Here is a 25,095-nt window from a genome sequence, read left to right on the forward strand (position 1 = left end):
GAATGGCTGTACTGGTCCGGTCCAAGGCTCCTTCTAGCCAGGGTTCTGGCTTCAGCAGTGGGCATAAGCAGACGCTTAGGGAAGAGTAAGGATAGGAGAGGTGGGTAGTATTTGCTATCATAACGAATCCAGCTTGTATTTTCAGCTCAGGGAATTCCTGAGGCTGTTGTGGGGGTTTTTTTGGGTTTGTTTTTTTTTTTTTTTTTGGTCTATTCAGTAATCCTCATTTCCAAGAACCTGTACAGTCTCCTATTAAATTTTGTGAACCTTTTGCATCCAAAACATCATTTGGCAAGGTATTACACTGATCTTTTCCCCACTGCGTGGACAGCCACTTTCTTTTATTTCCTTTCAGCCTGACTTGTGCACGTTTCGTGTGGTATACCCTTGTTCTTGTATAAGAAAGGATGGGGAACAGTCAATCGTTACCACTCTCTCCATGCCACTCATGGTTTCATAGACCTTTATTATTTCTTCCCCTCAACTCCCAAGTGATGTCTTTTCTAGACTTCAGAGAAAAAGCCTGCTTCATCATTCCTTACATAAAAATGCTCCAGACACTTGATTTTCCTTAGTTCTGGGTCAGAAGGCAGACTGTGGTGCCATGGATGCTGGAAACTATCTAAGTAAGGGTGATTGGATAGCCTTACTTTCCAGGTGTCTGCTTGTTTATTCACTTCTAATGACATTACACAGTCTGTAGAACTTTTAAAGAATAACCTGCTTTGTGTTTCAAAACATGAGTTCTGGTTTAGGTGACTGTTTGGATTTTAATTATAAACTTGTTATAAATAGAGGAGTAAGGTAAAAGGAAATGGAACTGGAATAGACTTGATTCCTTCGTAGCATATTAGTCATAGTTCAAATTCTATTAAATGCCAGTTTTATGCTTAAGAAAGCATAAAGTTTTGTGTGAGGAAGCTGGCCAGAACTTTTTAACTAGGGATTCTTGACTTGATCTTGCAAGCTATAAAGCATTTTCAAGTTTATCATCAACGCTAAGCAAGAATGTAGACTACAAAATGGATTTTTTGCTTCTTTTTATAATAGAACAACACCATCTTAAAAACACTTTGGTGCTCAATTAGAGAATGGATAGAGTGGTTTTGAAGTTTATCGTAACATTGTATTAGAGCATTCCCTCTGTTAATAGGAAATGGAAAATGCCTGGAATGAATATCTGAAACTAGAAAAGGATGTGAGCCAGCTGAAAAAAGCCTTACAGGAACAGATGAATAGTTCATTGGTATCTCAGGTGAGTCCATTTCCAGACACTGGTTTACTTATGAGATGATTTTGTCTGAACTTGAAAGCTATCATCCCGTAAGAGAAATTCTCCGCAATTTTTGCACTGTATTCAGCTGTCATGTAGCTTAATTTGCAAAGTTCACACATTGTAACAGCACACTGCGCAGTAACTAGCTATCTTGCTATGTGTAGTAGTTTCTCATGAGTTGTCTATGCAAATTTGTCATTATGTTATTATGTTTTTATTACATGCTGACATCTTGACATTGATAAGGTATTTAATTTATAAGACTATGGAGGACTTCTTAGTCTTCCATTTATTTGATCTGACATTGTTGGCTTCTTTATCCATTTTTAAGAACATCAGTCACTAGCTTTTTATTGTCATTACTTGTTCTTTGTCATGTTCTTCTATTTATGGAAGATTTATTTCTGCAGATTGTTTTGTGAAGTGGAATAAGTGTTTAACAGCCATCGGTAATTGAAAGACATCTCGGTTTTAAATCAATTATTCAGTTTTGAATCTTACAAAGAAGCTTTGTTTGAAGCTAAGTTATTCTGTTTGCTGAACTGGATGTGGCATACCAGATTATTTCTGCATACCTGCTTACAACTGGTGATTTTATTCTTAGAGCAAGGAATACAGTCCAGATTATTTTTTCTGTGTTTAAGCAGAACAGTTTTATTTAGAAGACAAAACACAAGGAACAAAGCTGTTGTATACATTTTGCTCAAATCTTAGCCTACTTTTCCAAATATCCTGGACCAAATTTGTTTATTTGCAACAAATACCTGATCAGATATGAATTGAAGTCTATTTATTTTCACTATTAATGGATAAATGTTTTGTATCAAAGCAAGAGTTGTAAAACTTTTTTAGATTGCATCAGTCGTCAAAGTCCATTTTCATTTAGTTTTAATTTTGGAGGTGGGGGAGTGATTCAGTTTCTAGAGCCAGAATATTATGTAATTGAGCTCAACTGTAGAATACATCCCTCCAAAAAAATCTCAGGGGTATTTTAGAATAAAATCGTCCCTATATGAAGTTATTTTGTTTAACAAAGGGAAATTACAGATTTAAACAAAATATACTTTGTTAAAGTACTTTAACAAACAATTTCCAGTTGTGCATTGAGCGTGCTTAGAATACTGGACGTGTGGCATGTGATTTAGCAATACATATAGAAGGGAATGCGGTTTGCACAGAAAAAATGTTAACTCAGGTTTAGTGTCATCTCATATCACATACATGCATAATTATAAAAAAATACACATGCACGCACACACACAAACATACGCACTTTGGGTTTTGTGTGTGTATACTTACATATATATATGTATATACATATAGGTATAGATTTTAAAAAACGTTTCTGAATACCTATTTTGGAGATACCAAGGGGAGCTGATATTTTCAGAAAGTACTGAATGTTTTTAAAACTCTATTCCTTCAAAGAAGTCTCACTTGAAGTCCCCATAATAGTTAGAGTTTTTTTGATCTCTCCCCCAAGGGTATGTAGACTCGAGATTGTTTATCTAGTATTTTCCAGTAGCACTAAATTAATACACACGTATTTAAAAAAATGTAGTCTTCATGGAATATTATTATTAAAAATTCAGTACATTTGCAGGGTTAAGTTGCTGTAGGAAACAGCTACTGTTGTTTCTATATAGCATTAATTAAAGGTTAAACCTAAATGTTTCAAGCAGCTCGGTCAGAGTAAATCTTGCTTTAAGAGTGTAGCTTCATTGTCTTTTGCTTAAGGGGTTGGGGGGATCTGGGCATGCTGAAATTAACTGAGGTGTGGTATTTTGTCAGTGATAACTTTTTAGTTGTTGTTTCTCCTCTGGTTTTATAAACCATTCTAAATTATGTTTCTGTGTGAAGGAAGTTAGAGAAATTGATTTATCGCTCCAAGTTACCTTTTCATGCTTGCCCATAAAGTATATTTATACCCTTTCATGAACAGCAATCTTGGCTTTCATAATTTAAAAATAAATTCATCTGTTTATCTTTTAGATCTAGTCCATTTTTGATCTAAAATATTCCCTTCACATCAATATTTAAGTAATGGAAAGAAATAATATTAAAAGATCTCCTGGCTTTTGTACATTACTGATCGAACATTTTCTGAGTGGTTTCAGAAGCAGGAAATTTTGTACATATAGGAGTTTTTTTAACCAGTTCTGAGGCTTGATTATTGCAAATCCATCATTTGGTTCTTTGTAGTATGATTAATCTCAGAAAAATGAAATGAGACGTACAAATTTATAGTTTGTATCCTGACAATCTTTCAAGAAATGTCCCATCTATGGAGTGAGTTTACTACAGGCAAATAACGTTCTTCATCATTTAAACGTTTGTGTTCTTGGCACCCAGTTTGCTGATCTGTAACTGGCTGAGCATATTTTCTGATCTAAGACAGAAAGTGGAAAGCAATTTATATGCCTTCCTTAGCTCTATGAGGTGTAAGAGCTTTTACTAAAGTTTTTCTCTTTCAGGCTTATAGGATTAATTAGCGGGTATTTTGCAGCTCATGGCAAGTGATGGATTTCTAGAGTTCTTGAGCAGTTTCTAAGCAATTCTTAACTACAGTGTTTCACTGCCTTCTGCTTTCTTTAGTAAAACCAAGAGGAAAACGATATTATTAAGTTTATTCTTAATGCCAATTTCTGAAGGCAGAATTACCAGGCTTTGATTAAGTAGATGAGAATAGCTATTTCTGATGATTGCAGTGAACATCACAAATGGTGGTGGTTTCAGTAGCCAAGGCCTCTGGCTGCAAGATGCAATCAAAGGCGGAGTGCGGGCTGTAGGCAAAGCTTCCCTTTCTTTCCTCCTGGAAAGCCTTGGTAAAGCAAATAGGATGCAAGATGAGACCAAATCCTGGAACAGCACCAATATATTGTTTCAGCCTTACCCCCAGTCTTCTACAGGAGGTCTTCCAAGACTCAGAAAATGCTCTAATAAATTTTATGGGCAAGATATGTTGCTTGTGTTGGTGGGATTTTTAAAAAATTTTAAAATAATTATTTAATTCATTTCTAGACTCCTAAGTTTTCATGTAAGTTCTGAAACATTAGTTTGGTTTTGGTATCAAAAGAAGGATAAGCCCATAATAAATTAAAAATGAGATATAATTGATTTTTTTTTTTCTTTTACTACAAACATCAGGAGAAAACACAAATACAAAAAGACTTGTGGAGAATTGAAGATGTTACAGCTGGCTTGAGTGCAAATAAAGCAAACTACAAAACCATAGTAGAGTCTATCAAGAATCCAGGTAAGGAGAACATAATTAAAACTTAAAAAATACACAAATGCAGCTGAATCTTTGGGTCTGTGCAAATAGTCTAGAAGTTTGTTCTGCTGCAGAAAATCCAGTTAATTCTGCTGTTGGTTGCATCAGAAAACTCTGTTGATTGAGCACATTAACTTGGCATTTCTTTGGCTGAGGTGCAAAAATGCTTTTTTTTGTTTGTTTTCACATACCGATGGCACTGAAATGTAACAAGCCATAAAAAAAGGAACAATAATAATAATAATAATGGACTACATTCTTCAAGTTGCAGAAAGAGTTTCTGTTACATGCCGGGCTCATAGCAGCGTACTGTCTGTTCTGCGTTCTGTCCAGGAGCTCCTCTCTGTGTTCTTATCTGCTTCCTCCCCCTGCTCCTCCCCCTGCTGCCCACCTGCCCTTGCTGCAGCTGCCTCCCCCTTCCCTCTTCAGGCAGGTGTTCGGTGGGCAGAGCAGCAACATCAGCTACGGAAAAGAGGAAGGGAAAGTGCGTGTGGTCTGCATTTCAATTGCTTTATTATGTTTCAAAGAAAAGACCTAACGCATTGGGATAGCAAAAGACTGTTAACACCTACTGTAAATTCACTTTATATTTAAAGTATTTTGCTTACCTTTTACATACAGAGATAAAATAGTTCTGAGATGGTGAGATCTTATTTTATTTAAGGTATGGCTGCGCTTAGCCTTGTCTAGATCTATAGGCATCTTAAGGAATCTGTGGCACGGGGCCAGATACAGCCTATGAACTGATTTCGTATGACTCTGGGGCTTTTCCTTCCTTCCCTCCCACTGCCCTCTCCAAGGAATTTTACTGGATGATATTAAAGTGTGTGGTTTTATTCTTGGCCTGAAAGGCTTGCTTGATCCTCACCAAGAAAATGTTTTCCACCCCTGCCATAATGTAACAGTTTTATGTCAAAACACTTTTATGTCAAAAAAACACCCCTGTTTGTGTTCAAAGCAATGTGCAGAGTATCAGGGCTGTTTTATGAAGTCTAAGGATGTTAATTGCTATTCTTATGAATGTTATTGATAAGAAACAACACGTAACACATTTGCATATTTCTCCCCTAGAGAGAAAAATAGTGCCTTCATTTTCTCAGTCTTCAGTGCCTTCCTTACCAGCTTCCCTTGCAACTGCAGAGAGCAAACTTTCAGTCCCACAGAGCCCTCCGCCCAGTCCGGTAAAATCCTCTCTGGAGGTTAGGCTGTATCCACAGCCTTATTTCCAGGCCAGAACGCAGCACCAAGCACAGCAGCTGAAAAAAATCGAGCCGCCTCTTCAGTCACCAATTAAGCTAAAGCCAAAGGTTGTAAGTACTGCTCTTGTGAGATTCATTCACCAATGTTTCCATTTACTTCTGGCAGAAATAGTGAGTGTTTCATGGTTATAAAGTGCACACAGTGTGGAGGCACAACAGGGAGACACTTAGTTTGTATTGAAACTGAGCAATAGCACTTCCAGGAGAATATATATGCATAACCTGGAGCTATATGTACAGTAGCCATACACCGTTTTAGAACATACCAATGCAGAGCCTTCCTTGGTAATGCTTTGTCGTTGATTAGTTGTTTGCTTTCTTGGGTCTTTGGTTTTTAAAGCCTCAAGCTCCTGGTGCGTACAGAGGAGAGCATGCTAAAGCAGTCACAAATAACTCATATAATGTAATGAACTTCCAGTCAGTTTATGCCAGACTGTTTTCAGACTGTTTGCCAAATACATGTGCTTTCCTGTTACCAGGAAGATGAAGCACCGCCCAGACCTCCTCTCCCTCAGTTGTACAGTCCTGATGATCAGCCACCAGCTGTTCCACCTCTCCCGAGAGAAGCCACTGTCATCAGACACACATCAGTGCGGGGCCTGAAACGTCAGTCAGACGAAAGAAAGAGAGACAGAGAACTCGGACAGTATGTTAATGGAGATTATAGGGTGAGCACTCATACACCTATACACCTGCATTTTAAAGATATGTGAACCTATAATAAAAAGTATTGTCTGTAGGTCTTGTATCGAGGAGAGAGAGATAATGGTAGAGAGAGAGTAATGGCAGGGAGAGATCTATGCCGTATAATAATGGCAGAGAGAGATGTAGTAATCCAGAAACAAAGCTTTAGGATTTGTTTTGAGATTATTGAGGCTTGCTGTCTGCGATTTCATTTGAGCTTATGAGTATTTTTCCATATAGGTGGAACTGCGTTCATACATGAGTGAACCAGAACTAGCAACGATAGGTGGTGACCTCAGCCAACCTTCCAGTGGTTTAATAAGCTCTGACAGTGGGTACCAGACACTACCTACCCGTGGTAAGCCAGGAATTTATGTAGCTGATTTTTAACAGTACTGTCTGTATAGGACCTTTTCTCTCCTCGGATTTTCTGGAGATGGTCTTTATCATCAGATCATTATTTTTAGATTAACTATACAATGCTATGAAAGTCTAGAGATTTTGTACGTTTTAATGGTGCCGTTACAGACAACCAGCCTTTTGCAAAGCAACTTAATATAATGCTTAAAAAAAAAGGCATAGCAAAACATGAAATTAGCTGTTAGAATGTCTCCTATATTCAGAGTTATTTTTCCTCATAATTTCCGTGTGATCTTTTACAAACTCAAGTATTTTTTAAACACTTTTATTGCCATTGAAATGAAAGCGATAAAGAATGAGAATATAATACCCCCAGATACTACATGTGACTTGACACTCCATCCCCACTGTGCTACAGTCCTGTAACTGTTTCACAAATGAGGATAGAGAGGACATTTGGGGAAGAGCAATTCATTTCTTAGCCATTCTTTTCTTATTTCTTTCCTTTCTGACTGTGAATGTTAAGGTTTGATTTTCTTCATAGATATGATTATTTGTACAGCTTATCTACTGTTGTACAGCTGAGTTCACCCCATACCTCATTTAATATAAGCTTCTAAATTATTGTAGGTATTTCTGAATTCTGATCGATAGTGACCTGAAACACATTACTTTTGGCTGAAATGAAATTTCATGCTTCTCATGATCTTCTGAACTGCAAAATGTGAAATGTGAGCTAAAATAGTAACCAGAATGTCACAGAAAAAGCATGATAATTTAAAAAAAAATCTGACACTTGTCTTCCTTTTGTCTGTCATTTGGTTTTAAAGCATTCTCTTTTTCCTTATCAAGGTTTATCTGGATCAACTTCCAGACTGCACCAATCATCTACCATTTCATCATATGCAACACTTCGAAGGGATAGGTCCAAGGTAAGTTTTAAATTAACATCTGAAGGCAAATGTCTGAACTGTTCAAAATACTTACGCCCAGAATATATTTTGCATAGCAGGAAGTGGGATTGTAGTAGCGTGGAAGAGGACCCAACACGTGTGATCTAATAAAATCTCCAATTTTTCACTTTCTTAAGTGAATCAGGAAGCAGACATACAACTTACTGCATTTGAAATAGATCTATAAAACAAGGTTCAAAACCAAAAACCAGCAGTACTAATTGAAAATACAGAGTTGAAATATGCAAATTAATGCAAAAATAATAGAACAAAACCATGTTAATTTAGTAATAAGGTAGGAGAAGGAGTTAATTTTTTGAATACTTCTTATAAAGTATTAATTACAACACGTGTTTTGTGTGCCTTGTGACTTCTACAGGAGAGACCAAAGAGTGCCTTGGAACGTTTATACTCTGGAGACCACCAAAGAGGCAAGATGAGTGCAGAGGAACAACTAGAAAGAATGAAGCGACATCAGAAGGCACTAGTTCGTGAACGCAAGAGAACTCTTAGCCAAGGAGAAAGGCAGTCTGTTTCATCTCGGTCTTTCATCAGGCCCATTTCTGCAGATATAGGCTCAGTATGTTAGATATGCCTTAAAAGGACTAAACTAAAAACATCTTTGGATTTTTTTTTCCTAGCAAGCACTTTCACTTGAGTGTGTGTGATGCTTCTAGACTAATTAAATTAGCGTTATACAGTATAAAATGAGTTCAGAGAGTGTGAGTAACAGATGATCTTTTTTTACTAGTAGTTACGGTATATGTAGCAGGTTCAGCAGGTAAGTTGGTCAGAGGTTAGTGTGCTGAGTGGAGATGTGAGTATATTGGAGTGATTTCAGAGACATGATTGTTTTGGAATTGTATTTAGAAAGTGTAAGAAGCTTGTACAGTTTAAAAACTGCTTCAAAATGGAACGGGCCTTTTAGAATGTTCTTATTCGCCATGGGTATTTTTCTTTTTAATTCATGAATTAGGCTGCAAGATAGTTGTGGTAATATCAGACCAAGGTGGTGTGTGTTTGTTTTTTTAAAGAGATGATAAATGGATAATCAGTTTTAAAATCTAATCATGCTGATTAGAAATGTAAGAGCTAATGTGTTTTAATTGATAGAAATTCTTCTTTAAAGCTCAAAATGTAGAATATTCTAATAAGGCTCAAATTTAAGCTGCTGAAGAAAAGGATTTTTGTTGCATTCTGAGATTAAATGCTGTACAGACGATAAGTTTGTAACGATACATTTTGGATACTAACCAAAGCAATTCTAATTGGTGAAGTTACCCAGTTGCTCACTTGGTGCTAAACCAAGATTGTACTGTAATTGCACTTATGCTGTGGTCTTTTAATTTATTTTTTATTTGGTCCACTAGAGCTTTAGAATGATCACCTTGGTTTACCTAATTCATTGCACAAGATCTCTTGCTTTTAGATTTGTCACTCATCATACCTAATGCCTCTCTTTTTGTTTGCTTGTTTTTAATTTGCAGAATTTTGTAGTTATTTTAAAATTTCTAACTGGACTACTCAATTTTTACCAGGCTTAATTGCATTTAGTACATGTGTGTCAATAGCTAGCATTAAAAAAAACCTATAATATTCAGCCTTTCATTCCCACTGTTCAGTAGCACTAATTTACAGCCAGTTATTTGTATTTACTTTCCCAGTAAATACGAGTGCACTACTTGGAGACATTCATCTATTTTGTCTTCTGTTTTGCAATCACAAATTTATTATAGTACTTAATATTTGGGAACTGTAGAACTATAGTATCACTGTTGTTTTCATATTTTAATTAGAAGAACTAAATCTGAGCTTCTTATGTTTCCTGACTCACATAACATACACAAGTCGAATTTAAACATTTTCGTAACACTCCTTATTAACACTTGTGGCAAACACTTTATCTATAAATTTGGGTGCCATCTTGGTCTTTTTCTTGCTGTAAAGAATTAAAATAGAATCTTTCAGCCCTAGCAATGTTTTGTAGAGGTCCTCTCTTGTGCCTATAGGGCTTTGATAAGCAAAAAGCATGTTTGATAGCACAATTACTTACAGCATTACAATTATTTAGCAGCCAAAATGGCAAACAGTTAAATGTATAATTGAAGTGCTGCTCAGTATGTAATATTTGCTTTAAGCATACATTGTATGTGTAACTCTAATTTTTAATCGGTCAGCTCTCAAGTGTAGTATGACATTTTAATTATTGATCACAGTACCTGAATTAATTTGTTATATACAATGCCTTTTTAATGTAAAAATCGCAACATCAAAGCCAATAAAAATACTGCTTCATAATAATGGTTTGATGTTTTTCTTACCTATATATAATAACTTGAAAATGATACTGTGTGTATAAAATATACTATGTCAATCAGGCCTGGTTCGAATATGAGTAGAAGAATGAGTTTAGAGTACTTGTATGAGAAAACATTTTTTTCTCTTTTGAATTCTGTAAAGAAACATCTTCATTTTCAAGATATAATTACCTTTTAGCTATTTAACTTTTTTAATATACATGGAAGATATGTATCTTCTGAGTGAATAATGAGAGCTTGTGCATGAATGGGTTTCATTTAGATTTATTAATGCAAGTAGCATAATGAAGTCTGAGGACTTCATATGAAGTTCAGACTTCAACGAAAACAAGCCAAAGATTTGTAACAGAAATACTAGAGATGCTTTTAAGAAACATATAATGGCACGTTCTCCTCTTGATACCCTCAAATGCTTGAGGAGATAATTATTTTGCTGTTGTTCTTTTTGTCCCTTCTCTTTCCCACTGCTTTTAATACCGTGTTTCAGTTCTGTATGGTAAAGTTTCTGAGATCTGCTGGATGGAATGATGCTGCAACTGAACTTAATTTTTTGAACAAAAAGGTGTTGTTTGTGTTCTTAAGCGTGAGTTTATATGCAGCTGTTTTGTGTGTAGCTGTGAAGGAGCTACTATGCAATGATCTGGGAATTATGCTGCTTAGAAGTTACTAAATTATTATTTTTTAATTCAAGACAAGTTAATGCTAGTACGTAAAATATTGTCAGCTTTAATCACTAGGTATTATTCTAGAAAGACACATAAAATTTTCAAGTTGCAGTTCTCAACCTGCAATACAAATCCCCTTTCTGTGTAGTGATTCAAAATCACACAGCACTGCCTGGTTAGAACGCCTAGGGCTAGTCTGTCAGTCCATAGATTCACTTGTATTGACACCTGTGCTTCCAAAGATGTTTGTCTGTGGCTGTTAATCAGTATATGTGAAATTGTGATTAATACATTTGTTAGAATTTAATACTGCTGAACATTACCTGTAAAATTAAACAGTACTCCAAAATCCGTGCAGCACAGCTAGAGATCAAATCTCCCAACCCTATGTTCCAAGAAATACAGTTGCATTTTCTTGTCAGTTAAAGGGTTTGCTCTGTGGATTCTTTCACCAAGAGAACATTTGCAGCAGTAGTGATGTACATTGCTAAATGATGAATTTGGCAGTATGGTTGAATGCTGTTAATTGTTTTGTATCTATTACCAGTGGAAACGAGAGCAAGAATTTGATTTGCAGTTACTTGAGAGGGCAATTCGTGGAGAAGACAAGGATGAAAATGAATGGTTAAAAGTTCAGCCAGTAGCAGTGACAGAGACAGACCTGGAGCCTCAAGACTATGATTTAGATATCAGCAGAGAGGTAACACTCATAATTTTTTGCCTCCTATTCTGTGCCCCAAAATATTAACCTTTCTAAGTTTTAGATAGTGAATTCTCATCTTTTCTTTCAAAAGTTAGCTGGAAGTTTCAGCTAAAAGGAGTCTTTTGGGTATTGAAAATTTATGACCTGGCGCTTAGAATCTCTGTAAGGTTTGTGTTCGTATTGTGTTTTAGTGGAGAGAAGAAATTGAAAGGTTGGCTCTACTGTTTGAAATATATATCTCAGGCTTTATAGAGGAAAAAGTGATTAAGTTAGGCAATGTTATATAAATTGGAAAAAGAGATGGGAAGACAACATCAAGAGTATTTAAACATAAGAAACAGAAATGAAGTAAAAGTTAGTTCCCCAGAGCTACCTTACTCTTCATTTTGACTGGCAAAATATGGTAGAGAAGAGGGGGCAGTGCTTTATCCTGGCCAGAACAGAAAACACCTTTCTCTTGGTTTTTCAAATGGCTTGGTTGGTGTTCTGGGCACTAGATCTTTTTTTCAGCTCTAGTAACAGAGTAAAGTATTTGTTTGAAATGCGATTGAGCCATCTGGTGGAAAAGAAAGACTATAGCAAGTGGAAAGATTTCAGTAGGTACTATGCATTGTGGAAAATGCCATGGTAGATGGAAAAGCAGTAAAATTTTTAATGATAGTTAGACTAGGAGGCACCTCTACTCTTCTGAAAGCTGTTGGCAATGTATCATTTTATATAGAGAGATATTTGTAAGAGGTTGAATCTGTGAGACATTATTTGTTGATCTCTATGAATGAATGTATCTTTCAATTAATCTTTGTGTATTTTCTACAGAAAATGCAGTGGTCCTGTAAACTTCAGAAACAGAAAAAATACTTCTGTTGTATTGCCTTTCCTTGTTGCACTCTGCTATTAAAATTTTTTCCAGAAGGCTTCCAGGGCTACATGAATCACTTCGTACATCCGAATTAAGCCTTAAGCCTCGGATAGGAAACAGTTTTGCTTATAGGCATTTCTGTCCTACTTCAGAGTAACTGAAGAAGGTCTGAAGCTCTGAATGTGAAGCTTCTTTCTCAGGTTACCCAAGTTGTCCTTTTTCATTTCATATACCCATCCTCTTCACCTGGCAGGCACTTCTGTACCTGAGATAGTTCTGTGCCTCATAAGGAAAGTTACTCAGTTGTCTCCTTACGGCCCATAAATCTGCTGTTCACATGATTACTGAGTTTGTTATTCTGGAAGTGGCAGGATGAGCTGATCTAGGTTACTTACAGTATGGAGATAGATATTTAAATTAAAAAAAAAAAAAAAAAAAAGAGTGTGTGTATATATAGCTACAGAGCTCCAGAGAGGAGTTGGATTTGAAGGTAAGGACGTGTAGTGGAAAATGAGGATTTTTCATTGGGTTTACTGAGAAGGAAAAATGAAACTTTGAAGTTGTGATTTTAATGTGGTTATGAGTGCCGACGACTGTATTGTATGCTTTGGGCCTATGATTGCCTGGTTAGGTCAGGCCACTTTACATATGCCACTGAATTAGTGTGGACTAAGTTCAGTGGTGAAAAATTTAGGATTATTTTTATTTAAAACTTTGAATTTTGAAAACTCATCGCCTCATGAGTGTTTTAACAAAAATCCAAAGAGAAGGAGAAAAAATAGTTCCCCTTTACTTATTTTTGTTTACTCACACATCCTCTCTTTGTGCTTTTCAAAAGCAGTCTGTTCTGTATAATAAGCATTGCTTTTCAAAGTCCATTTGTAAACTGAATTTTCATTGGGTGATTTAGATTTCTTATGTGAAGCAAAAATGTCCCACAAAGAAACTGATCCTAACAAAAATTTGTGGCTAGTTTTTGTGCAATCATATTAAAATTTTCAATCTACAAATTATGTGTGTGCAGCGTGTTGTTACAATCACACAATGTTCGTGTATTTCTGTGTCAGTTCCCTAGACAACTTTTGAACACCTAGGACTTCGGATTCTAGAGTGCGAGAATTTCCTAAGATGATTACAAAGTGCTGTTTTTCTTTTCTTTCTTTTTTTTCCTCTCTGCTGCTCACAGAAGAAGGTTATGCAGTCTCAAAAGGATGATACCCTAGATTAAAACTTTAGGTGATATTTCTTTTCAGTTGTAGGAAGTCCTCACTGGCATGACATGTATATCATGACATTAAAATCTCGGGTTGTCCAGTCAGTCTTGTAGTGATTGCTTTTTCTACTGTAACAGCTTTAAGCAGTGTCCTACTTTGGGCTATAAGCCTGAGCTGAAGAAAGAATCCCTGTTGATTCTGATTTCTTTTGTAATACCCTTTAATTTTTTTTTGATCTATCTTCTAAAGTAAAATGAATCAGAGGGAAAAGGCACTGTTAAAAGGGCATCAGCTCATATCCAGAGGGAGTGTTTAGCATCAGGTACATGTATTGACTGTGAAAACCCATGCTTTATTCTTTTCACTGTGTTCTCCCATTGAGGAGAATTTATATCAATTTTTTTTCAGTCTTTATAATTAAAAACTTGATGCTTGCTTTCTTTCCACAGTTGTCAAAACCTGAGAAGGTTGCAATTCCAGAACGCTATGTTGAACTGGAGCCAGAAGAGCCGCTTTCTACAGAAGAACTGGCAGCAAGGCAGCGTAAAGCAGAAAAGATAAAGAATATTCTTACTAAATCAAGGTCATTCTTTTTTTCAAATCTTATATAGGAGCTGGTGTTAAACATTGGGAACTAACTTCATACAACAGTCTAATTCTTATTGAATTATGTAAGTGTAACTTGTGGATTTTAGAAAATGCACACAGAATTTGTGTAGCATATTTAAAGCTCCTTTTTAAAACAGGGTAGAAGAGATAATGACAAATTTTGTATATGTCCATTTTCTTGTTCAGAGCATCCTAAAATAGTAGTGAGTCCTTAGCAAGCAACTTGTAGATGAGAGTGAGGAGGAAGGAAGGGCATAGATCTGTTGTCTCCAGAGAGCTGGAGTTCTGAAAGAACACTTTTGGCTCCTTACAGCTAACGTAGAGTCAGCTGAAACATTCTGTTTCAAGAATTTTATTGCCTCAAGTATCTGCTCTCTCTTTGGAAGACAGTTAAAGAGGCTGTGCTTGAGGACCACCAGGTTATACCTTTTCCTCTGGGCACTAGCAAGAAATTTTACTAACAGCTTCAAATAAATAGCATTTTTTGGTAGTGCTTTCATGTAATCAGCGTGTTTACAACAAAGGACTTTCAGATGTATTTAATGCTGTACAGAAATTGTGACTGAATGTTAATGGCTGCATCATTTGTCTTTGTATGCTGTAGTCATGTATATACAATATCTAACACTATTTTAAAGAACTTCAATATATACGGAGCTTGATAGATGAGATCTGAAAACTGCTGGATGAATTCAAGCCAGTTCTCATCTGCAAGGTGGATTCTGCTTTGTGTTTGTAAACCTTAATGTTGTTTTGCACTTTCCCACTAGTATGCACAATCTGCAGCCTACTGTTGGCCAGGACAAGCACAACTCAGTTGATTTAGATTCACAGCTGCAAGAGCAGGAGCGCATCATTACCATATCATACGCTTTGGCTTCTGAAGCCTCTCAGAGGAGCAAGGAGGTAGCAGGTAATACTTAGTTATTTACAACATAACAGATATTTCTTACCAGTTTCTAAAGTTGTGTGGGGTTGTTACTGAACTCCTGGCATAAGAGAGAGTTTGTCATTCAAAATATTCAAAATAGTGAGAAGTGTGTATAGATAACAAATTTAGAGAGACTAAAGATCTACGTTGAGTATTTGGCCTCTAATGGACAGGGTGAAGGCGACAAAATAGTGTGATCAGTAAGTTCAGAGCTTGGAAACTTGCTCTTACTAATAGTACTAAAAAAATAACATTTTCAATGAATTTCCTATAATATATGAAATGAGGTATTTCTATATTCATTTTTAAAAAGTAAATTGATCTGTGGCTTAAAAAAATCAAGACAAAGGGATTTTTAATTTTTTTTAACAGAAAGATTACCTGGTCTGGGGATTGAGATTAGAGTGCGATCATTTGCAGTTTGAGCTGTATGACAGCAGGCTGAAAAAGACATTGTAAAATGGGTATCGGCATGTTTCTGTCTGGTGACCAAGATTAGAGGTCAGAGCAAGACAGCCGTGCATGAATTCTGCGTGATGCCTGGAAATTAATAGATCCTTTGCAATACGTTACTAAAAGTGATAATTTCACTCTTGATTGCTTTATAGTTGAAATAAGTAAGAAATGTCAAGAGATTTGTATCACGCAGTAATACATGCAGCAGCTATTCTAGCAAGTATCTGACTGGCCGTTTATAACTGGCACAGTTCACTGTTCCAGTGGAGAATGGAAATAATGGAAATTTCAACTATGATGGAGATAAAATATGCACATTTCTCATCTGAAGTTGCCAGTTTAAACTTATGGCGCTTGCCACAGAAGCCCTTAAGACATTAAAGACAGATTATTCCAATATCCAGATGCGTAACGTGCACCTATAGAAACGCAGACTGTTGATTGAATGTGGCTGTATACTCATAGATGCCGTGGTAGCTAAACCTGAGGGCAATGTGATTTTGAGGGGATGGAATACATTTTCAAGATACCAGTCTTTGAACTTTGGAGAGGTTCTGTGGGTGATTTGACTGACTGGAAGGGATAAAATGATTCACTGAGGAGGCCAGACATTATAAAAAACAGAACAAACAAAAAAAAAACCCCAGACTTGTAAAATCTTGGGAGCATTTCAGGAATAACCTTTTGGACCTTCAGGCATCTGTGCATCAAAATAGCTTCTCCGCAGGCAGTCTGGTCCCAGTTCTAGTAACCAGGTCCGTGTAACAGGGACTCGCACGCTTTGGTTATGGAGTGGGACTTTGTGTTTCAGGCATTTTGCCACGTGAATTCTAGCTGCTTCTGGGAAAAGGTAACACCGACGCTCAGTTCAGCCAAGATGAACGCAGCCCATACTTGAAATAATTCTTCTGTGCCAGTACAACAAGAGCAGGGGGCCTGCCATATTAAACAGTCTTCAGTGGCCACTTAACTTAATTCTGGGTGTGCATGAAGTTGCAGTGACTGTACAGTACTGAAATGTGTTTGATCTTTTTATGGTGTATAGTGAATGCAGTAGCTATGTTTTCATTACTACAGTTTTTTTGTTTATATTTTAATTTTTTTATTGTAATTATTTCAAAAGTGTGATCACCACATATTCTTAGGTATACGTAACCACAGAAGTCGTCTTAATTCTTTAGTTCTCCCCAAAGAGAGAATTAAAATGTGTATTGGCACTGAAATGTTTAAATGCTGCTTGAAAAAATTTGCGGTCAGTTGCAAGATGATTTTTAATTTAATTTTCTTTGTGAAGTGTAGCAGCTAGCTCTTCTCTCTTTCAGACACTTAAAAAACCCTAACAGAGTAGCCAAGGACTTGATGCCTTAAGGAAGCCCAAATCTTTGTCCTGTGCAGTTTTCCTTGCCACATTTGTATCTCAAATACTCACTTCTTGTAACATGTCTTGCTTTGATTTCAATTATTACTTAGTCCTTTAAAAACAAACACTTTTCAAGGAATTCTAAAAAAAGCCAGAGTGGTTTGGTTTGGATAGAAAATATACAAATCATAAAAAGAGTTCAGGTTTTTCAGTTACAGCCTATTTTCTGATGATCTAAAGTGATTAAAAAGAAAAGCATTTGATGCTTTACACAGCTGATTGTACGTTCTCATTTATTCTGTTTTTACAGATTCCTTCACATTCTTATTTTTGTAGTTTGATTTTTAAAGTATGGGTTGTCATTTGCTCCTTGTTGATGAAGCAGACCATATCTGAAAATCCAAACCCAAATATCTAGATTTTTTACAAAGATTTACTTATGAAAAAGACTGTGAAGCTTAACTTTTCCCATTTTTCAGGGGAAAGCAGTTAAGTTATGTTAAGATGCTATGATAATACAAATCTCTCTTAAAATAAATTGTACATTTATCTAATCCTTGTAAAGCAGCATTTTAGAGTCCCTCTGTTCTTAGTAAGATATCAACCTTCTAAATGGAAATCATGCCAAGACTCTGAAAGATTAAAATCAAATGCAGGAGTATCAAGAAGTCATTTCCTAGATTGCATGTTTTAGAAGTAGGCCTATCTTTGGCCCTCCAAAATGTAAAAGCCGAATTTAAGACTGAGTTTCAATCTCTTTAGTTTTATGGTTATTGTCTTCTAATACTATACCATTACTGTTTTATAAACCAGGATAGTTTTAGTCATTATATTCTTTATCCTGAAGTTTCAAGCTGAGATCTGAAAATGTATTTACTGTATCATGCACTGTACTAAGCAAAATGTTAAATGCATCCCTATTTTTTTTTTTGTGTTTTTTCTATGTATTATCTTTGTTTCTGCTCATTGGCATATAACAAAGGAAATGTTGAAAACCTGTACAACCTCAGTGAAATGTTGAAATCAAATTAGCAAATATAGGTGCTATTCCAGAACTGCAGTTTTAAAAGCAGGGCTTGATTAAGGTCTATCAGCATTGTGTGCCTTAAAATGTTGCAGTGGAACAATCATCTTAAGATCAGTTGTCCATATTCTCATCAAAACAGGAATGTTTATTTGCATAATTTATACAACTAATAGAAAAAAACAGCAGGTAGAAATGTTGTTTAATTTTGTTCCATATAACTAAAACAGCGTAACACCTCATTGCGTTACTAATCAGGTTTCCTATTCACATGGTAGAAAATTGAGGTGGCTCTGTTATAATATGAATGTTTGATTGTGCAGCCTAATTCCTGTATGTGATCCCTTCTAGCTCAGCAGTTGACCTATCCATCTAAAGCACCCTCACCTTCTGTACCACAGCCACCTCACTCCCCCTTAAGCAATGGATTTCACTACACATTTGTTTAAACACCTTAAAAGTAAGAACTAACTGCTCTCAGCATGTCTGATTTGCCATTGTACCTTTGCTGTGGCTTGCTGAATTTTAATATTTTTACTAAACCTAAATTAGATCCAAATGAACGCATGCATCTATTTTTCAGAAACCTTTTATTCTTGTAAATATTGCTTCTAATGAGCTAACATATGGGCTAATCAAGTCTTCAAATAACTGCTGTCGTTCTACAGATAAGATGCTTCCATAATCTTACTGTGGTGAAGGAAAGAGACATCTGTACTCTCGGTAGCATGGGGCCAGATTTTCAGCAGCGGTTTGTACTCCGGTGGCTAGTGTTGTGTATTCCTGTGGCTACCGTAGGAGTGCCTGGGTATTTTTGCCTGTGTGTGGCATGTACATGCTGCACAAGAGAATCCAAAGTGCAGACAAAGTTGTATAAGCAAGGGGTTCGTTTATGGGCTGGTATCTTACACATGAACAAACATCGGAGTCTTAATTGAGGTGAGCTGAAAATTTGGCCCTTTATAACTAGTTCTACAATAGCGTGTTTGAGCTTTTCGTGCCTTTGATGTGTTTTTCATTGAATTGTGAAATCAAGAAGACTTGATTTTTGTCTCTGATTAGGTTATTTTGCCATTTCAAGAATTAAAATTATGATAATTTCATTGTCCTTATAAAGAAATGTGTATCATCTCTTTCCAGTAGTATTTTCAGAGTTTTGTCTATTTGAAATAGGAAAACCTGTAAATACTATGATACTTAACTGCTACGTATGCCCCTAGTTAAGACAGTCCCCATGCTTCTGTAGCTTCCTTTGAAATTATTCTCACCTTTCTGATTTCCTTTGGCCTAATTTTATTGCCTGATGTTGGACAAAAAGACAAAACATAGACAAAGTAGTAAAGAGGGTTGATTGAGTGAATACCTCAAATAGCGTTAATCTTTAGATACTTTTGTTTTCATTGTCACTAAGCTGAGTCAAATATCTGTGCAAAAAATAAAAATCTAAATAAAAATGAGCACATACCAGAAAGGCCCAAATGGGCAGTGGCCTGCCTTCAACAAGGCCTATGAAAAATGACAAATTTGCATCAAGAGAGGTGTACAGACATTAGGAGCCTCTACAGAGCTTGACAGAAATAGCTATTTGCTTTTCTGGTTCAGTTTATCTTTCTGAGAACCAGATTCTACCATCTTTGCTGTGTCTGAATAACACTTGACGCTACCATTACATCCAGGGACATGCTAGTTGATCATCACTATCACATGAGATCTTTGCATGCGAATAGGGTGCCCACATGTGGCCTCAAGAACCCAGACAAGTAACTGTACGGTCCCAGGGTATTAGATTGAGCAGGGGGCTTGGACCAGATGACCTTCAGAGGTCCCTTCCTACCCCAACCATCCTGGGATTCCAGACTGACTTAAAAATGTGTGTATCACATGTCTATATAAATAAACATACATACATACATGTGTATGTATAGATATATATTTACATATATATATAAAACCCCCTATATTTTCTTCAGGAAAATTATCAAGAAAATAATTGCAATAACCAGCAACATACAGGGGACACAGGAGTTTGAGAATCAGTGGCATCATGAGATAATTGTTCGCTTAACGTGTCTATATGAATTGTTCATTCTGTCAAACTGCAGAAGACACTAATAACATAAATGTTTCCTGAAAGTGCTTACTGCTTGGCATTAGTGTGCTCACGTTAATATTTAACCATGTTTTATTTTACTTCGTGCTAGCCAAAGCAGTAAGTGAACACTGACGTAAGACTCAAAGCAAATCCCACCTAGTGACACCGCGTGGAAGAAAGAGGAGATTCATTACCAGCTCTCTGTGAAGATACTCCTCGGCTGATGACATGTTCTTCTGGAAATACATTCAGAGAATAATGGGGGGATTTTCTATGAAAATGAAGAGAATTGCAAATCATTTTATTTTGACTTCAGTTTAGTTCAGACTTTTTATATGAATAAATAGCACTTTTAATAAACTCTGTAAAATACTGACAATGTATTTTTAGGACAACGTATTTTAGAATTTTTTAAAATCAAGGGCTGAATTCATTTTAAGAGAAACTACTTGCATGGATGTTAAAAGATGCTGTTACTTCCCCCTCAGGCTCAGATGCACAATGTAAAATTTCATGAAAAAAATGTAAATTTGAATAAACCTAGAAGCACGTTCATAGGGTGTGGGTAGAGCTAACGCAAGTGAGAGGTTTGCCGAAAGGGTGTTTTGGATTGAATATGTTTGTAGAGTTAATATCCCACCCTTTTGCCCATTAAATAATTGCAGGGAACTTTTAGCTTGAATTTCTAAATATCAGTAACCACTGTATAGCTGAAATTTTCCACGAAAGCCATAATGAAAGCCAGTTTTAACTCCCGTTTCCTTTTTTGATCCCATATGATTAACTTGCTGGTATCAATACACAGTGTGCTAGGTTGCTCTTGACAGTCGTGCTGTCCCCTCAGTAACAAACAGCTAACAAATTGTATTTTTTTGAAAGTTGAGATGTGGAAGAAGAAAACTTTTAATTAAAATATGTGAACTACGCAATAAAAAAAAATAATAGGATGTGTCATTTTACTAGTAAATATGTATTTTTCTTGATTTTTTTCAATAAACATTACAATATGATGTATTGACTAGTATTTATCCTGGAAACAGCAAAACTAATGTAATGTGGCACCTGCTAATTTCGTATGTATGTTCACCTGGTGCTTAACTTTGCCAAACTTTGAAATTCAGTGTTTTACTTATGTATAGGGTAAAGGGTGAGGTAGCTACATAAGAAGAAAATAAGATTAAATGAATTGCTGCAACTATTTTACTTGAAAAAAATGTGTACACATTGAATGCAAGATATGCAAAAATTTCCCATTATGTAATTATTTGTTGAGTTCAGCTCCGGATGAGAAATGACTGAGAAATACTTCTGCAGTATTTTGTGAAACCAGTAACTTGTACATTTGCTGTATCCAAGTAATAGCTACAAAACCCTTGAAACTGACCTTCCAAGTTTCAGACTTTAAGACAAATCGTATTATATTAACACTATACTCAGAAATATTCTTAAAAGTATATATTTAGCTAATGCAATCTATTTTACCTCAGTACTGCCAGTATCAACTTCAAAACCTTTTGCCAAAATAATGATTTATTTTTGCCTTTATAAAAAGTTTTGAAAGCATAAATGAATATTTTGCAAGAAAACATTAATTTAAATAAAATGTAACAGTTTGGAAAATGGTATATGTACAGATTAAAATATTAACATAACTGCCTCCTATTGCCTCTGTCTTGTCTGCTCTCTTATCAGCGTCCCTGTGGTTGAAAATCCAGTCGTTTGTGCTGTTACCACATTTTGCTCTTCTTTGGTTCAAATCCCATCGAAGTTCTCCAGTTTTGCACTTACTTCACTGTGATTTGGATCAGGTACCCCCTACACCAAAGCTTCATTTTTCTTTTCTTTTTTTTTTTTTTTTTTTTTTAAAGAAATGTTTCTTAGCATTTGATTAAATCTGTCTTTTATTCTTGAATGGAAAGATTTTTCAGGGTTGTCCCCTAAACACAATGACTACAATATTGCCCTTTCTAACTCATAGACACATATGTTTGTCTGACACATTCTTAGCCCTTTAGTTTCTGGTGAAATAAAGTATCAAAAGTAACTTCAATTTAAAAACCAAAACCTGGAGGCATCCCATAGTAACACGTGCCCTGTATGTGAGTAGGGTATTGACCGAGGAGAGGGCAGAGCAGGTTTCGGTGGCAGCTAACCAGCAGTGATTTACAGTGTAACAGTTCCCCCCAATGACATCAGTTTGATGGAGACCAGTGGAAATGTTTAATTCTTCTGAAACTTAATCTCTAGAACAAAATGTAAAGAAGCAATTAGAAGTATTTCTGTGGCTTAGTGTTGACTCTGCGAACTTGAGAGCGAATATTTGAGAATGTGAGCACTTCACCTTCGGATGCGTGCAGCAGAAATTCAGAGCTGAGCTGCTTATGACATGCTCCTCCTGTTTCTCAGGCACACAAAGGAGCCTTTGACCACATGTTCCGTGGTTCAGTGAAACCGCATTCCTTCTCCTGAAGCTTTGTTACGCGGGAGGGAAGAGCACGTGGCCATAACTGGTGGGTGCCAGCCCAGCCCCTGGGTTCCTGAACTGCAGCAGCCGTTGACTCCGAGTTCCGCCTGCTGCCCTCGCCGTGAGGGGAGAGGGGTGCAGGCACTTCTGCGCTGCAGGTTGCGGGAGATGGTCTTTTTCTTCCCTTTGATCACACACACAAATTCTGCTCTTTCAAGCTTGCATGAAAGAGAAGGATTTTCCCCTAAATAGTTATACCATTAATGTTTTTAACAAAGCTAGTCTTTCTGAAGATTTTGGTCTGTGTCCATAGTTAATCCCATATTTGGGAAAAAATTATCAAGATTATTTTTCTTCCAAAACGTTTCATAGAATACGTGAAAAGCTGTTCTCCAGTGACCATCTTTTTTTGCAGGGGTGGGTGTAGTTTTAAATAATTAGGGCTAATTTTCATATGGATATAGTGTTTGTTTTGGGTCGATTCCCTTTTTCGGTTCTGTTTCTTGTAATCAAAATGCTGTTTTGTAGGTATTAGACACTACTTTCTAATATTAAGACTAGAAAAAAATGATGTCTACTTGCAGATCAATATCATTTTGGTCAGAAAGTGGCTTTTTTTTCCTCTGCCTGTTAAGCAGCTTAAGTGTTAGGGACTAATTATAATTAAAGAAACAGAAACTCATTAGAAAGCAGTATCAGTTCTTCTTTTGAAGGCGCAGTTTTCTAATTAGTGTTTTGTAATGTTATACCAAGCAAAAATGATGCAGACTGACTTCTCTTCCCTTATACATCTGTTTTCAATTTCTTCAACTAAAGTTATTAAAATTTTGTTGCACAGCAGAATTCATAAAACTACAGCCTGATACTCATAACTAGCACTGCTTTCACCTTTTGGAACTTGCGTTAACACCCCCCCCTCTTTTTCACTGCTGTTCTATTGAGTTGGTAGGTATTGCTGGGCTGTTAGGAAATCCTGTTGAGCTATAGAGCTGTTGCTTGTCTTTGTACATCTGTATCTTTTTATTTTTATTTTAAAAGGACTTTTTATTTTAAAGGCCTGGACAGTGGCAGTCGTTAGAGGCGTGCAGACCGTTTTGGAACAGTTGGATAAAAACCCCAGATAGAAAGGTTTTTCAGGAAGCAGCTGCAGTAAGAGATTCTATTCTGGAAAGTTGTGGGTGGAACTAAAAGCTAGTGGAAGATACTACTAAACATGTGTGCTGGTATTTCAAAGAAATTGTTTAAGCTCAAGCGAGGTGGTCTCGGGTACCCCGTAGCCTTTGGAGAGAGGGGTTGGTGTTCTGAGAAAGCGGAGCATTCCCAACATGTCCTGGTATTGTTTACACCCTTATTTTTCCACCTGCACCATTTACTCATCTGATTTCCAGATCTTCAAACACATGTGTATTTATTTTATATCAGCGTCTGTTCCCCTCTGTAAAACCACATCTTTCCCCTGTGGCTTAGCAATTAACTTCTGGATGTTATACGAAGGAAAGACCAGCTTTACTTAGTGTCAGAACTTAGAAGACACCGAAGGCATGATCTGATGTTACCCCTCTGATTTCTGTCTGCCTGGGGGTATTTTAAAGTGTTCGCTTGTGCCGCGTGTGTGTGTCTATGTATTGCGTAGTTAGAAAAAGAACAAAGCCATGCACAAGAAAAACATGAAAAATTGCTATATTTTCCCCACCTGGTAAACATTCCCGTTGGTTATTTAGCAGTATTCAAAAGGCTAAGACTTTTATTGCTCTACTAGCAAAAGCAACCTTTCTTCATAGTGGAGCAGTACAAAGAAAGAGCACAAAAAATACACACATCAGAGTGCCTGAAATTCTCTTTGAACAAGTGTATTGATTGGGTCTGACCCCTTTACATTTTTTTCCATTATTTGAAAAGGTGCACCTAACTGTAGCTGAATTGAACCAACCGAGATGAACTTTCCATGAAAACTTCTTGAGATATTTCTTTAGTTCAAAGCTTTGGAATTTTAAAGAGCATTTTTAATACAAGCCTGTTGAGGTATTCTGTGCAACAACCATACTTTGAATGTTAAACTACAGGTAAACCTAAGAGGAAGGTAAAATTATAAAGCCTACCATGAAATTACTGGGAGGTGGCAGAATAACTTTGAGCACTAATTAGAAAAATAAATAAAACCAGAAAGTGTTGCATCTGTGCACATTTGTGCACTGTTTACTTGTTACTTACTTGCCACTGCTCCTGGTTGCCTCACAGAGAGTGCAAAACAGCCTCCAGAGAAAACGCTAACACAATTAGACAGCATTTTTGGAGCAGTTATTGATGAAATAGTGTTATAAGATGTAGACTTAAAAGGACAATGCTGTTTTCTTGTTGCCCATTAGAAGCCGCCTTTTACCAGGAGCTATAGCATAAGAAAGCACTAAAGGAAGGAAGAGATAAAGAAAACAAAGGTGGGCAGTGAGTTTGTAGGAAATAATGGCAGACCTGCATCTGCAAACAAGACTAAGCAAGAGGTGAAGGTGAGAGCGGACAACAGCCTGGTGGTTTGAAGTGAGAGGTAGTAAAAAGATTGAAGGAGCTGGAATATGTGGACTCGGACAGAAGCAAAA

General features: G+C 36.4%; 1 protein-coding gene across 2 annotated transcripts in view; it reads left to right on the forward strand.

The window, feature by feature from the left end:
* The window catches only part of PLEKHA7 (pleckstrin homology domain containing A7), a 161,856-nt gene extending 140,167 nt beyond the window's left edge, over positions 1-21,689 (forward strand). Inside the window, exons 17-28 of one of the 2 annotated variants that reach the window (XM_075162732.1) lie at positions 1,154-1,255; positions 4,424-4,532; positions 5,622-5,860; positions 6,289-6,477; positions 6,734-6,851; positions 7,706-7,785; positions 8,186-8,386; positions 11,337-11,489; positions 14,015-14,148; positions 14,945-15,087; positions 18,297-18,405; positions 20,147-20,964. In XM_075162732.1, coding sequence (XP_075018833.1) covers positions 1,154-1,255; positions 4,424-4,532; positions 5,622-5,860; positions 6,289-6,477; positions 6,734-6,851; positions 7,706-7,785; positions 8,186-8,386; positions 11,337-11,489; positions 14,015-14,148; positions 14,945-15,087; positions 18,297-18,394 — 1,566 coding nt within the window. In that variant the 3' untranslated portion in view covers positions 18,395-18,405; positions 20,147-20,964. Of the gene's footprint in view, positions 1-1,153; positions 1,256-4,423; positions 4,533-5,621; positions 5,861-6,288; positions 6,478-6,733; positions 6,852-7,705; positions 7,786-8,185; positions 8,387-11,336; positions 11,490-14,014; positions 14,149-14,944; positions 15,088-18,296; positions 18,406-20,146 lie in introns of both variants that reach the window. The other variant, XM_075162733.1, reaches the window with a different exon arrangement.
* The last annotated feature ends 3,406 nt before the right edge of the window (positions 21,690-25,095 follow it).

Source organism: Calonectris borealis, chromosome 14 (genome assembly GCF_964195595.1).
Source record: "Calonectris borealis chromosome 14, bCalBor7.hap1.2, whole genome shotgun sequence".
Lineage (NCBI taxonomy): Eukaryota > Metazoa > Chordata > Aves > Procellariiformes > Procellariidae > Calonectris > Calonectris borealis.